Source organism: Microcaecilia unicolor, unplaced genomic scaffold, assembly GCF_901765095.1.
Source record: "Microcaecilia unicolor unplaced genomic scaffold, aMicUni1.1, whole genome shotgun sequence".
NCBI lineage: Eukaryota > Metazoa > Chordata > Amphibia > Gymnophiona > Siphonopidae > Microcaecilia > Microcaecilia unicolor.
The window spans coordinates 143,049-158,654 of NW_021963131.1; the positions used below are offsets into that span (position 1 = coordinate 143,049).

At 47.6% G+C, this 15,606-nt stretch overlaps 1 protein-coding gene across 2 annotated transcripts in view; it reads right to left on the reverse strand.

Annotated features, from left to right (window-relative positions):
• Positions 1–15,606, reverse strand: part of LOC115458978 (DIS3-like exonuclease 1) — a gene marked incomplete at its 5' end in the record, with an annotated part of 62,065 nt that overhangs the window by 17,288 nt on the left and 29,171 nt on the right. For both annotated transcript variants that reach the window (XR_003940179.1, XM_030188839.1), the window contains 2 exon segments: positions 7,153–7,331; positions 7,753–7,907. Coding sequence is in view for 1 of the 2 variants with exons in the window: in XM_030188839.1 (XP_030044699.1) it covers positions 7,153–7,331; positions 7,753–7,907 (334 nt within the window).

The following is a 15,606-nucleotide window of genomic DNA, read 5'->3' on the forward strand; positions in this document are numbered from 1 at the left end:
AAGATCTGAAGAAGCTGGAACAATGGTCTAACGTTTGGCAATTAAAATTCAATGCGAAGAAATGCAAAGTGATGCACTTAGGGAGTAGAAATCCAAGGGAGGCGTATGTGTTAGGTGGGGAGAGCCTGATAGTCACGGACGGGGAGAGGGATCTTGGGGTGATAGTATCTGAGGACCTAAAGGCTATGAAACAGTGCAACAAGGCGGTGGCCGTAGCGAGAAGGTTGCTAGGCTGTATAGAGAGAGGTGTGACCAGCAGAAAAAAGGAGGTTTTAATGCCCCTGTATAAGACGTTGGTGAGGCCCCACCTGGAGTATTGTGTTCAGTTTTGGAGGCCATACCTTGCGAAGGATGTTAAAAAAAATGGAAGCGGTACAAAGAAAAGCTACAAGGATGGTATGGGAGTTGCATTCCAAGACGTATGAAGAGAGACTTGCTGACCTGAACATGTATACTCTGGAGGAAAGGAGGAACAGGGGTGATATGATACAGACGTTCAAATATTTGAAAGGTATTAATCCGCAAACGAATCTTTTCCGGAGAGGGGAAGGCGGTAGTACGAGAGGACATGAAATGAGATTGAAGGGGGGCAGACTCAGGAAAGATGTCAGGAAGTATTTCTTCACGGAGAGGGTGGTGAACGCTTGGAATGCCCTCCCGCGGGAGGTGGTGGAGATGAAAACGGTAACGGAATTCAAGCATGCGTGGGACAGGCATAAAGGAATCCTGTGCAGAAGGAATGGATCCACAGAAGCTTAGCTGAAATTGGGTGGCGGGGGGAAGAGGGGTTGATGGTTGAGAGGCTAGTATGGGGGAGGGCAGACTTATACGGGGTCTGTGCCGGAGCCGGTGATGGGAGGCGGGACTGGTGGTTGGGAGGCGGGAAATACTGCTGCACAGACTTATATGGTCTGTGCCCTGAAAAAGACAGGTACAAATCAAGGTAAGGTATACACATGAGTTTATCGTGGGCAGACTAGATGGACCGTGCAGGTCTTTTTCTGCCGTCATCTACTATGTTACTATGTTATATTGCTGCCTGGATGTCCACCTGAAACTGAACATGTCCAAGACAGAGCTTATTATCTTTCCACCCAAGCCCACATCTCCTCTCTCCCCACTCTCTATCTCAGTTGATGGCACTCTCATCCTCCCCGTCTCATCTGCCCGCAACCTCGGAGTCATCTTCGACTCTTCCCTCTCCTTCTCTGCGCATATCCAGCAGATAGCCAAGACCTGTCGCTTCTTTCTCTACAACATCAGCAAAATTCGCCCTTTCCTCTCTGAGAACACCACCCGAACTCTCGTCCACTCTCTTATTACCTCTCGCCTTGACTATTGCAACCTACTCCTCACTGGCCTCCCACTTAGCCACCTATCCCCCCTTCAATCTGTTCAGAACTCTGCTGCACGTCTTATCTTCCACCTGGACCGATATGCTCATATCACCCCTCTCCTCAAGTCACTTCACTGGCTTCCTATCAGGTACTGCTTACAGTTCAAACTTCTCCTATTAACCTACAAATGCACTCAATCTTCAGCCCCTCACTACCTCTCTAACCTTATCTCCCCTTACGCTCCTACCCGAAACCTCCGCTCACAGGACAAATCCCTCCTCTCTGCTCCCTTCTCCACCATCGCCAACTCCAGGCTCCGCCCTTTCTGCCTTGCCTCTCCCTATGCTTGGAACAAACTCCCTGAGCCCATATGCAGAGCCACCTCCCTGCCCATCTTCAAATCCTTACTCAAAGCCCATCTCTTCAATGCCACCTTCTGCACCTAATCATTTTACTTCTATCCAGGAAATCTAGACTGCCCCAATTGTCTGTCTGCACATGTTGTCCATTAGATTGTAAGCTGACTGCACATGTTGTCCTTTAGATTGTAAGCTCCTTTGAGCAGGGACTGTCCTTCTTTGTTAAACTGTACAGCGCTGCGTAACCCTAGTAGCGCTTTAGAAATGTTAAGTAATAGTAGTAGAATTTGACCAATTACTTTGCAACGACTATAAATCTCAGAAACCTCGGGCGGGCCTCTGGAATAGTGGTAAGGACTAAGGAAAGAAAATTATCAGGTAAGACCTAATTTCTCCTTCCATTGCATAGCTTCTCACCATTCCAGAACCTGTAGGATGATTAAAAGTAATCCCTAGAGTGGGTGGGATCCTGGTGCCACCGCCCCGAGGACCGATGCCCCAAAACTGGCTTCCGAGCATACCGCAACGTCCACCCTGTAGTGCTTGGCAAAGGTAAGCAGCGTCGACCAAGTTACCGCTTTACAAATATCCACTGGAGACAATAGTCTCTGCACGCCTCATAGAATAAGCCCATAAAGCCTAAGGAACCTGCTTCCCTGCAAGCAAATAAGATGTCACAATAGTCTACTTCAGCCATCTAGCAACTGTGGGCTTGGAAGCCATGAGGCCAAGCCTCTGTTTACCTAAAAGCACAAACAGTATGTCCAATTTGCAAAACTCATTCATGACTTCCAGATACCTAATGAGGACTTTATGCACATTGAGAAGCTTCAAGGAAGAATAGTAAGTCTCTTCGTCCCTCTCTGTGAAAGGGCGGAAGTTCCACAGATTGGTTGAGATGAAATGCTGCTACCACTTTTGGAAGAAAGGAAGGAACCGTGTGCAGGGAAACCCCTGCCTCCAAAAGAAAGGGATCCCCATCAAGAGAGAGCTTGAAGCTCTTAAACCCTACATGCTGATGCAACAGCCACCATGAACACTGTCTTTAGCATAAGATCTTTCAAGGAGGCTGTTTTAGTGGCTCAAAAGGAGTCTTCTGAAGAACCCAAAGGACTAAATTAAGGTTCCACTCTGGACACCGCGTACGAAACAGAGACCACAAGTGGTCCATTCCTCACAACAATTAAATAATATCCAGGTGAGCTGCAAGAGACATCTTCTGTAGTTGGCCCCTGAAAAAGGCCAAAGCCACAACATGAACTTTTAGAGAACCCAACGCCAATCCTTTCTGAAGACCTGCCTGGTGAAATGCTGAAATGTGCACATTTTGAGCACATAAGGGAGAAAGTCTGCGCTTAGAACACCAGCCCTCAAATGTCCTCACATACGCCTTGGATGTACAGTGTTTCCAAGTCTGAAGCAAGGTAGCAATCAGAACAACCTTTTCGTTTCAACCGAGCCCTTTCAACGGCCAAGCTATAAGACCAAAGGGGCACGGACCCTTGCTTTAGTAGGCCGTGTACCTGCAGAAGGCAGAAAGGATCCCAGTCAAGCAGTTGAATCAGGTCTGCATACCACAGCCTCTGTGGCCAATCTGAGGCTTCGAGAATTATTTGGCCCCGGTGCAATGCGATCCTTTTCAACACACCGCCTACCATAGGCCAAGGAGGGAAGACAGACAGTAGATGTGTCTCCAGCCAGGGCTGCAGTAGGGTATTCATCCCCATCAAGCCCGGTTCTTTCCAGTGGCTGAAGAACTTGGGCACTTTGGCATTCCTTTTCGTCGCCATCAAATCTAGGAGAACCTCATCAGTCCACTAATAGCTGAAAACCCTGGCTGCATAGTTCCCTTTCTTCCATGTCCAAGGAGTGCTTGGAGAAATTTTGCCTCCACATTCAAAAACCCAGCGATGTGAGCTGCTGACAGAGATTTTTCTCCACCCATTTCATGAGGTAGGCCACTTGCACCACCATCAGACGGCTGCGGGTCCCACCTTGTTTGTTGATATAAGCCACCAGCATCGCACTGTCAAAAAAAACTGGGAATGCGGTCCCCACCAGAAAGGGAGCAAAGACACGTAAAGCATTCTGCACTGCCCTGAGCTCCAAGCAATGTATCAACTGTTGAGACTCCTATTCCATCCAGGTGCCCTGTGCCAGATGGAACTTATAATGAGTTCCCCAACCCGACTTGGTGGCATCCATTGTTAGCACCTTCCATTGTGTTAGTGGAAATGAAGGTCCGATGGTCAAATTCTACTACTACTTATTTCTATAGCGCTACTAGATGTACGCAGCACTGTACACTTGAACATGAAGACACAGTCCCTGCTCAACAGAGTTTACAATCTAGATTGTAAGCTCCTTGAGCAGGGACCGTCCCTCTATGTTAAATTGTACAGCACTGCGTAACCCTAGTAGCACTTTAGAAATGTTAAGTAGTAGTAGTAGTAATTAGGACAAACAGGACAAATAAGAGATAAGGGAATTACTAAGGTGGGGATGATAAAATAAGAGTACTGAACAAGTGAGTAAGGGCAAAAACCACCACTGCACACTCCGTCTGGCAACCAGCATCCAAGGAAATTGAAGGTTGTACTTCTGTGACACCAGAGACCTGGGGCTGAGAAGAAAATCCTGTAATGGCTGCATATGAGCCCTTGCTTATGGCAACACTTTCATCGCTGTTGTCACTGACCCCAGAACCTGAACGTAGTCCCAGACCCTGGGCCTGCCTTGACTGAGGAGATGATGAATCCAGCTTCAACCTCTTGCATTCCGTGAAGATCCTCTCCCTTGCTGTGTCGAATAGAACAACCAGATAAGCAAGCATCTGCGATGGAGTTAGTCTGCTCTTCTCAAAATTGATCACTCAATCCAATGACTCCAGAAGATGGACAACTGTGTCCATCGCAGTCATGCTGTCTGAATAGGTTGATGCATGAATGAGCCAGTTGTCGACAAATGGGTGAACTCTGAATCCCTGGCACCGAAGGAAGTATACCACCCTAACCTTGGTAAACATTCTTGGTGCCATAGTGAGACTGAAGGGCAAAGCCCTGAACTGGAAGTGACGGCCCAGGACCGCAAAACTTAGAAACCTCTGAAGCAGTGGTCATATGGGTATATACAGGTAGGCCTCCTTGAGATTGAGGGCAGTGAGAAATTCTCCCACGTGAACCGAAGTTATGACTGTTCTTAGTATTTCCATGTGAAAGTGGGACACTCAGAGGCAGCAGTTTAGACCTTTGATGCCTTCCTTCTTTGGTCAACAAAGTAGACTAGTATCTGTCTTGTCCTTGTTCAGCCTGTGGAACTGGAACAATGGCTCAGAGCACCAGCAAGGAATCTACAGTGGCCTGAACCTCGACCACCTTGGTTCCCTTTCAACAAGAAGATTTCAAGAAGAGAGGAGCGACTAGCAAGAGAACTCCAACTTATAACCTTCTGTAAGAACATCCAGAACCCACTGGTTGGATATGATTTTGGCTCACAGCTCTTGAAATTCCTGAAGACGTCCTCCCACCGGAGGAAGAGAAGAGTGGACCAGCCTGACGGAAAGATTGGTTTGCCTGATAGCGGGACTTCTGACCATATTGCTGACGACCGGGCCGATAATGTCTGCTATCTCGAAATCAAGATCAAGAGCCCCCTGAAGATGAACGACCAGAGTCTTCCAGCTTATCTTTCTGAAGTTCTTTCTCCAAGTTACTGAGATCTTCTTCAAATAGTCACCTGCCCCAAAAGGGCAGTTTAACTAGATATGTCTTTGATGCTGCATCCATTGCCCGATGCTGCATCCATTGCCCAATGCCGCAACCAGAGTTGCCGACGTGCCATGACTGCCAAAGACATACTGTGGGCTGTAACTCACGTCATAAACAGTATTTGCCAAGTAGGCCAACCCCGTTGCCAGCTGGGCGTTATGATGCCCATCTTGTGTTGCCGACTGCTGATGCCACTTGAGGCATGCTCTAGCCATGAACGAGCTGCATACCGTTGCTTGAAGGCCAAGAAGCCACTTCCAGAGTCAGATTAAGGCATAGGCAAATTAGGCACGTATCTTCTGGAGAAGTGAAATGATGGTGGGGGATGGGACCCCCGGTAAGGGGGGGGGGGGGGGCACAAATATACCTTTGCCTAGGGACCAATATAGTGTTAATCTGGCCCTGACCACTTCAAAGGCTTGTTTCAGAGAGCCTTCTAGCTTCCTATCATCTAGGTCATTTAGGGCACTGCCCCGTCCAACGGTTCTCCATTCCTTCCTTCTCCTTTTTTTTTTTTTTTTTTTTAAGGCTGTTGTCCTGAAAAAGGAGAGCTCCACAGGAAACAGGGAAGAAGTAAATTCACAGGGCACCACAGACAGCGATCTGAAGACCTCCAGATATGACTCTGTAGACTCAAGCCACCCGTAAAGCTCAAGTGGGGACCCGATGATGAACTGGACCAGAAGCTAATCACTCAGAACCAGAGTCTGAAAATTGTATCTATCCACCTGCTGGAGATAGAATCCACCTATAGAGCTAGAAAATACTGAGGAGTTAGACCAGATGGCAAGAGAGAGATGTCTCAGCTCAGTTTTCAGTTATCTATCTCCACCTGCTGACTGATGGACACAGCTATCCAAATAGAGGGTTAGGTAATCCACCTCGGTGGATGAACAACAAATCCCACAGAGAGAATACACACAGAAGAAGTGGGAAGTGGACCAATGATTCCAAAAACTGGGGCAACTACGTTGAACAATAAACAAATGCTTCTTACTTGCGGACACAAGCTATGCTCAGCGCTGTTTCTTTATTTCAAACTACAAAAGTCTTTTTTAAGACCCCTTTTATACCAGGACTATACATCTGAATACAGACCATCAAAGACTCCTGAGGCAGGCCTGTGGCCAAAACACAGATCTGTGTCGAGTCTGCATTAAAGTTTGTTTATTGTTCAACGCAGTTGCCCCAGTTTCTAGAGTCATTGGTCCACTTCTTCTGTGTGGACACAGCTATCCCACAGGTTCTGAAATAGTGGGAAGTTACGTAATGGAAACAGGAGATTACAAGGGAATAGCTCTGTTGTCACAGGATAAGAGCTAAGGCTGTGCCCAGAACTTTCTTTTTAGGACTTTTCCTCAGATGAAACAGATAATAAATTACAGCTGTCAGGCTGTGCAGGAGAATGGTCAGAACATCTGTACCATTCTGCCTTGAGACACACACTGATAAACTGTCTATGATGTATTCTTCCCGAAGAGACACAGAAAGGGAAGGCAAACATGTTGTGGGCACACATTTCTCGGAACGGAAGCAGAGATGCAGCGGATACGTCATTCCCAGGACAGAAGGCAGAGACCCAGCACACATGCATCTCCCAGGACGGAAGGCGGACAATAGTCGGCATACATCTCCCAGAACAGAGATGCAATGGGCATGAATATGGGTGCATGAAACACAACTGCTTACCCGGTTCCTGGCATTGATGTGTGCACACAGCTCCTCCAGATCTTTGTTACCAAACAGAGTCTCCCTCACTTCTGTCTTTTTGTCTTTTAAGATAGCAGCCATTAGCAGCCTATGCACCATGATGTCGGCGTATCTCCTAATGGGGGATGTGAAGTGAGTATACTTATCCAAGGCAAGGCCTACAAGACATCAAAGGAAAGGAGTGAACAGAGGCAGCAACAAGAGAAGCAGAGATTCAGCAAAGAGAATGTCAGTTTGCAAATTCAGTTCATGTGTACAGGGCAACAGGTGGCTTCAGGCTACGTCAGTCCTGGGTCCACCTTCTAGGCTCCTACTAAATCCTGGCACTTGAGGTCCTAGATTTGACAGTTGCACCTGATGCAGATTCTAATTCCACGCCTGTTCACTGGGTGCTTTGGTTAAACACTTAAGTTGTAAGGATTTTGGGACGGGGACATCACATATTATGCTGAATAGTGTTATTGTTACTTCCAAATGATCCTAGGATTTGTAGTTCTGCCCTTTCTTTTGAAAAAGCAGCAGATGTTTTGGGAGAGAGAGGTAGCTACCTGGCAGCTGGGAGAAGGCACTGATACACACCGTAATGATAGAACTCTTCCTCTGGGCATGAGCCTGAAGAGAAATACTGAGCATTGGACATAGCCTGGGTGGCCATAGATCGCAGGAGTTTATTTACGAGGGGATCTGCTGGGTCATTTGCTTTATCCAGTGAATCAGCCAAAGCTTTGTTAGACCTGAAAACAAGGAATTGGATCACAATTAATCATGCAGGTTACACTATTGATACAACAGTAGACACACATCCTCACTGCAGGGCTCTCATGGCCCTCTGATTAAAAGGCAGAAAAACGAGGGGGGGGGGGGGATGGCGTGTTGTCTATGGGGATCCTGCTTGGGTTGTTTTGTGATACCATAATAAAACATGTTGAATATAATAGGAGAGGGAGGGAAGGGATGTAGGATGGGGTGGGGGGGGGCTACTGTTCAAAAATATTTGATGATATAACACTATCTTGTATAGGCACAGACGGTTTTGGATACAAATTCTCGTTATTGTCTGAATGCTGAAGGGAGTGATTGTTAAATATGTTAAGTCATCAATAAAAATTGTTGAAACATGGAAGGGGGAGGAGTCTGGGAGGTTGGGAGGGGGAAGAGATAAATGTTGATGGTGAAATTGATAGATTTCTTAGCTTGGCTTGTTAGTAATGAGACATATGGCTGTATATTGAATATGTTGACTGTTGTGTATGTTGTTTTCATAATCATCAATAAAAACTGTTGAAACATAAAAGACAGAAAAACTATTGCACACCAAAGAAAAGCTGATGTTCCCAAGAACATATGTGCCTCAGCTTGCATCCCCCCCACAGCATGTACTCCTTAAGCCACAACCTCCAAGTATACTTCTTGACTCAACCTTCTAAAACGTGAAGTTACTCACCTGTAGGAAGTGTTCTCTGAGGGCAGGAGAACATGTATTCTTATATATGGGGGATGTCATCCGATGGAGCCCGGTGCAGATGCTACCCAGTGTTCTATCACTTTAAGAAGGCTTTGGCAGCATCACACTGCACATACATAAGTGACTTCCTGCCTGACATGAGCGTGTGGGACCAGCAGTACAATATCAAAGCTACCAAACACAACGCTTAGGGGAGTTGGGAGGCGATGTGAGAATACGTGTCCTGCCTGCTGACCTCAGAGAACACTTGCTACAGGGGAACTCTGCTTTCCTCAAGGACAAGCAAGACATTGTTTCTCATATATGGGAACCCCTAGCTACCAGGCTCACCGAAAACAAATCAAGGACAATAGAAACTTGCAACAACAAGGCCAACCAGAAAGCAATCAACCTTAACTTATATACAGTCTTGTTGTGAGGGTGCAGCATGGAACAAAATAAATTCTAGACACCAAATTCTGTAGAACTGGCTGAACGTATTGACTGTCGTGTCAGGCACTCTGCTCAGGGAAGTAGTGAGATATGAATGTGTGAACAAAAGACCACATTGCAGCTCTGCACATCTCTTCAAAGGAAGCTTACCTCAAGTGAACTAGTGACACAGCCATGGCTCTAACGTTGTGCCCATAAAGTGATCCTCCAGAGTCAGCCCAGCCTGGGCATAAGTGAAAAAGATGCAGTCTGCTAGCCAGATGACTAAAGTATGCTTACTGATGGCTGTCCCCATCCTGTTTAGGTCAAAAGAGACAAAAAGATGAGTGGACTGTCTATGGGCTTTAGTTTACTCCAGATAGAAGACCAAGGCTCACTTGCAGTCCAAAATATGCAGTGCACTTTCACCAGGACGGGTATGAGATTTTTGGGAAAAATGTTGGAAGGACAATTGCCTGGTTAAGATGGAACTCTGACACTAAGAAGGAACTTAGAACGCATGCGGAGAACTTTGTGTAAGGTGGATCAGCTACTAGGGCCTGGAGTTCACTGACTCTGCAAGCTGAAGTGACCGTCAGTAAAAACAAGACCTTTCAGATCAGGTACTTCAGATGACAGGAATTAAGTGGCTCAAAAGGAGCTTTCATTAGCTGGGTGAGGATGACGTTGAGGTCCCATGACACAGTTGGAGGTTTGATATGGGGCTTTGTCAACAGCAAACCTATCATGAAGTTTACAAGTTTATTTAATATTTGCTACCCCGCCCTATGGAAGCCTTCAGGGCAATTTACAATCTGATATAGAGAAAAAGGAAAAAAGAAAAACATGGGGTAGTAAGGGTAGAACTACAATCATGATAGTAAAGGGGGTGATGAAAAACAATAGGATAGCTCTGCAACAAACAAGCTAGCTCCGACTCATCACTTAAAGGTAGAATTACTGATAGGCATCTGCAAATAGGTAAGTCTTAAGTTCAGTTTTAAAATTAGATAGGGTAGATTGAAGTCGTAATGAACGAGGGAGAGCATTCCAGAGTCGGGGGTCCTTGTACGGAAAGGATAGAATCTCTGAAGTGTTCATGAACTAAAATACAATAACTTGATAAGTTGAAGTGAACAACTAGAGGCTGTACAGAGATGGGCTTACCTCCTCCCACAGTGATGGTAAGCACTAATTGCACTGAGGTCAATCCTTACAGAGTTGGTCTTCAAACCAGACACAGCGGGGTGTAGAAGGTAGTCAAGCAGATTTTGTGTATATCAAAGAGAAGATCTAGGGCCTTGCCCTCACACCAAACTTAAAAGCATAACACCTCTTGGTGGATCCTGGTGGATCCTAGAAGCCAGCAGGACCTTGAAGACACCTTCAGGCAGTTGAAGGGATGTAAATCCTACACTCTTAACATCCAGGCCATGAGGGCCAGTGAATGGAGACTGGGATGTAGAAGAGACCCCTCATTCTGCATGAAGAGGGTTGGAACACAGTCCATGGTTCTTCAGTGGACAACTCTAGAAGAAGAAACCAGATTTGTCTTGACCAGTAAAGGTGCAATGAGAATCATGGTTCCCAGGTCCTACTTCAGTTTCAGCAAAGTTTCCCTATCAGAGGGATTGGAGGATATGCATACAGAAGGCCCTCCCCCAATCGAGGAGGAGGGCATCTGACATGGCATTCCTGTCGTGTGATCTGAGTTTGGAGCAGTAGTGAGGGACCTTGTTGCTGAGATGAGTGGCAAAAAGATCCACTGAGGAGGTGCCCCACTCTTGAGAAGATCTTCTGGGCAATGCCCATGCTGTGAGATCATTAGTATGGCTGCATCACCCTGCTCAGTCTGTCCACCAGACTGTCTTCCTCCGCCAGGTACGTGGTTCAGAGCACCATGCCATAGCTGGTAGCCCACAGCTACATCCCGACTGCTTCCTGACACAAGGGGTAAGAGCCCGTACCCCCCTGCTTGTTGACACAGTACATTGTAACCTGTTTGGATGAGAACAATTTGGTTCATCAGTCAATCTCTGAAAGCCTTTACAGTGTTTCAGATTGCCCAAAGCCCCAGGAGACTGATGTGAAATTTGGTCTTCTGAGCAGCCCAGTGCCCCTGGGTGTGAAGCCTTTGCACATGAGCTCACCAGCCCAGTGGTCCGAATCTGCTGGGATAGAGGAATTTGGAATGGGAGTCCTAAAGTCAAACTGAACTATTCACCGGAGAAGCACCTGTGTTAACTCCAGTGTGATTTAGACGACATCTGCAAGATTCCCCATGGCTTGACACCACTAAGCAAGGGTCCCATTGGGTGATTCTCAAATGGAGGCGAGCCATGGGTGTGACATGCACTGTGGAAGCCATGTGACCTAACAATGGCAACATCTGCCGAGCTGAGACCTGCTGGCTGTGCTGTACCTGTGCGTAGATACAAATTAGCGCATCCACTTGCACCTGAGGCAGGTAGGCCCAAGCCTGAACCATGTCTAGCAGGGCTCCAACGTACTCCAATCATTGTACAGGGAAGTAGGTGGGACTTTGGGTAGTTGATAACTACTCTGGAGCCAATCAAAAGTTTGATTCCTGCTTTGACTGGTGAGCTGCTGCTGAGGTCTCTGGTTTCCACCTGAATAATTCTAAGACCACAGAAGGATTGCTCCTCTCGTGGGGACTTTCGACCTCTCCTGAGGAAGGGAGGGATCCTGAAGGCAGACCAAGAGAGCCCTTGTGCGAAAACTCTGGTTCTACCTCAGACACCCAGGAACGGTCGGAGTCAGACTCAGCGTAGTACTCTTCTTGAGAAGGCCAAGTCTGGGTCTGCCTTGGGCAACTAGACCAATATCCAGACTCAGGACATAAGCGGCGAAGGGCAGCTCCTGACCTGGACACCAGGGGAGCTTCTTCCCCTGATGAACTTAAGAAGGGCATCGGTTCTTCTGAGGCTTCTGCCGGTGTCAACGCAAGGGCCACAGACAAGGCATGGGACTCCAGGATCCGTTGGGCAGAGCTATGGTCGCCACTGATGCCCTTGGAGCCTCAGCATCACACCGAGCCAAGATCCGCTCCAACTCCTCCTGTAGCATGGCCCGAAACCATTCCTTGGAGGCAGGCATCAGTAAAGGCAGGGCTGGTGTTGGTTTGGGGACAGCCTGTGAAGATGCCAGCGCCAAATTGGAAGGCTGGTCCCAGCAGTCTGGAGACTGGCACATCAGCACCAACTCCATGGAGGGGGAACAGCCCTCACGGCATCAACGCTTCTTGGGTATCGGGGGTGCTGATGACTCTGGGCTCCTGTCACTGTGTTTCGAAGGGGACCGATGTTGGTGCTTCTCTGCCTTCACTCAATGCACGACATCGGGGTCCCTCAATGCTGACTAGAATGATGTTGAATCCATTACATTACATTATGGCTTATAACCCGCATATACTAGCAGTTCAATGCGAGGTACAGGAAGAGAGGCTGGAGCATACTCCAGGAATTATAGTAAATAACATAAAAATCAGATAGAAAAACGTTTACAATAATTTCCCAAAGAGGAGATAATCGTTAATTAATCTCAAAGAAAGTAGGAAGGAATTCAATATCAAGGCTCCCTGATAACTTAAAGAATAATGTTTTCAATGAAGTTACTTCCCTAACACTGGGGAAAGAAGTAACATCTGATTTCTCCTCCAGCCATTAGGACCAATGCCGCCAATGACAATGTTGATGGATCTGTCTTAGAAGCGCAAAAATGTTTCTCGCGCAGGGCCTCTCTTTTATTTTTTGAGTCTGTTTCTGCATTTTTGTACAGAGAGCACAATTATAGGCCTCATGGACAGGGCCTAGGCACGACAGACAATGGTTAAGGAGGTCAATCCCAGAGATGATACTGCTGCAGCTAGATCACCGCTTGAAACCAATGGGAGTTTTCTGTGACATCGAGGGGAAAACAACCATTGCGAAATCAAACAGCTCAATTGTGAAAGAGATGAAAAATCTCCTCACTAAAAATAGAGAAAGTCCCTGACCAGTACTTGGGCCTAAGCAAGCCTCAGGAGCCACGAAAAGAAGAGAAAACTTAAACTTACTGAAAACTAAAGTAAACTAAGGGGCAAGGGAAGAACAAAAGAAAAATTATAAGAAAAACTATGTAACATAAGGGAAGGTACTCTGAAAAAGAAGAATAAGATTTGATGCACTGAGGACAGCTCATAAAATGCAACCTCTCTATCCACAGAAAAACGAAGACTACTGGTCCTGTGCACTCACATCGGGTGGGAAGGCACACGCACATGCGCGGGACGATGCTGCCAGATGCTTCTTAAAGTGAGAACACTGAGTAGCGTCTGTATGGGCTCCGTTGGATGACATCACCCATATGTGAGAAAGAATGTCTTGCTTCTCCTCAGGGAAATATGTATACCTCAATCCACGCACCTGGAATATATACACTTCACACTACAACCTCCTGAGAACATCCAGCTTATTTTCGAAAGTGATTGCCGACATCTTCCGACACAAATCGGGAGATGGCCGGCGATCTCCTGATCCTGGCCAAATCGGTATAATCGAAAGCCGATTTTAGCCAACCCCAACTACTTTTCGTCGCGGAGCCGGCCAACCTTCAAGGGAGGGCACAGAAGGCGGGACGGGGGCGTGGTTATGAGATAGCCGGCTTCACCCCATAATGGAAAAAAGATGGCTGGCTCAGACGAGCATTTCGCTGGCTGCACTTGGTCCATTTATTTTTAGGTCCAAGTCACAAAAAAGTGCGCCAATTGACCAGATGACCACCGGAGGGAAACGGGGATGACCTCTCAGTGGTCACCAACCCCCTCCCATCCTAAAAAAAAAAAAGTTTTTTGCCAGCCTGTAAGCCATACCCAGCTCCCTGACAGCAGTATGCAGGTCCCTGGAGCAGTATTTAGTGGGTGCAGTGCACTTCAGGCAGGTGGACCCAGGCCCATCCCCCCCTACCTGTTCCACTTGTGGTGGTTAATGTTGAGGCCTCCAAACCCCCCCCAAAACCCACATGTAGGTGCCCCCCTTCACCCCTTAAGGCTATGGTAGAGGTGTGGTTGTAGGTAGTGGGTTTTGGGGGGGATTTGGGGGGCTCAGCACCCAAGGTAAGGGAGCTATGCACCTGGGAGATATTTTACATTTTTTTTTTTTTTTTAGAAGTGCCCCCTAGGGTGCCCGGTTGGTGTCCTGGCATGTGAGGGGGGCCAGTGCACTACAAATGCTGGCTCCTCCCACGACCAAATGCCTTGCATTTCGCCAGGTTTGAGATGGCCGGGCCCGGTTTCCATTATGGCTGAAAAACGAAGCCGGCCACATTCTCTACACCCGGCGATCGATATAGCCGGCCCCAACCGTATTTCGAAAATACGGTTGGCTCTGCCTCCTTGCGGAGCCAGCCAAGAAGATGGCTGGCCAGCTATTTGGCCGGTGCCGTTCGATTATGCCCCTCCATGTGTCTTAACCCACCCCAAAAAAATATGTACACCTTCCACTTCTCTCAAAAAAGTGTATTTTTCAAGCACTCCCACCATCTGTCATATACTTAACCTCTCTCTCTCCACTGCATCTGTCCCGGACACCTTCAAACATGCTGTGGTCACTCCATTCCTCAAAAAACCATCACTTGACCCTACCTGTCCCTCCAACTACCGCCCCATTTCCCTCCTACCCTTCCTCTCCAAGATACTTGAACGCGCCGTTGACAGCCGCTGTATTGATTTTCTCTCCTCTCATGCCATCCTCGATCCGCTCCAATCCGGCTTTCGCCCCCTACACTCAACAGAAACGGCACTATCTAAAGTCTGCAATGACCTATTCCTCGCCAGATCCAAAGGTCACTACTCCATCCTCATCCTCCTCGACCTCTCCGCCGCTTTTGACACTGTCAATCACAACCTACTTCTTGACACACTGTCCTCCCTTGGGTTCCGGGGCTCTGTCCTCTCCTGGTTCTCATCTTATCTCTCCCATCGTACCTTCAGAGTATACTCTCATGGTTCGTCCTCCTCCCCTATCCCGCTCTCTGTTGGAGTTCCTCAGGGATCTGTCCTTGGGCCCCTTCTTTTTTCAATCTACACCTCTTCCTTAGGCTCCCTGATGTCTTCTCATGGTTTCCACTATCATCTTTATGCCGACGACACCCAGCTTTATCTCTCCACACCAGAAATCACCGCGGATACCCAGGCCAAAGTCTCGGCCTGCTTATCCGACATTGCTGCCTGGATGTCCAACCGCCACCTGAAACTGAATATGTCTAAGACTGAACTTATTGTTTTCCCACCCAAACCCACTTCCCCTCTCCCTTCACTCTCTATCTCAGTTGAGAACACCCTCATCGTCCCCGTCTCATCTGCCCGCAACCTCGGTGTTATCTTCGACTCCTCCCTCTCCTTTTCTGCGCACATCCAGCAGATAGCCAAGACCTGTCGCTTCTTCCTCTATAACATCAGCAAAATTCGCCCCTTCCTCTCCGAGCACACCACCCGAACTCTCATCCACTCTCTCATTACCTTTCGCCTTGACTACTGCAACCTACTCCTGACCGGCCTC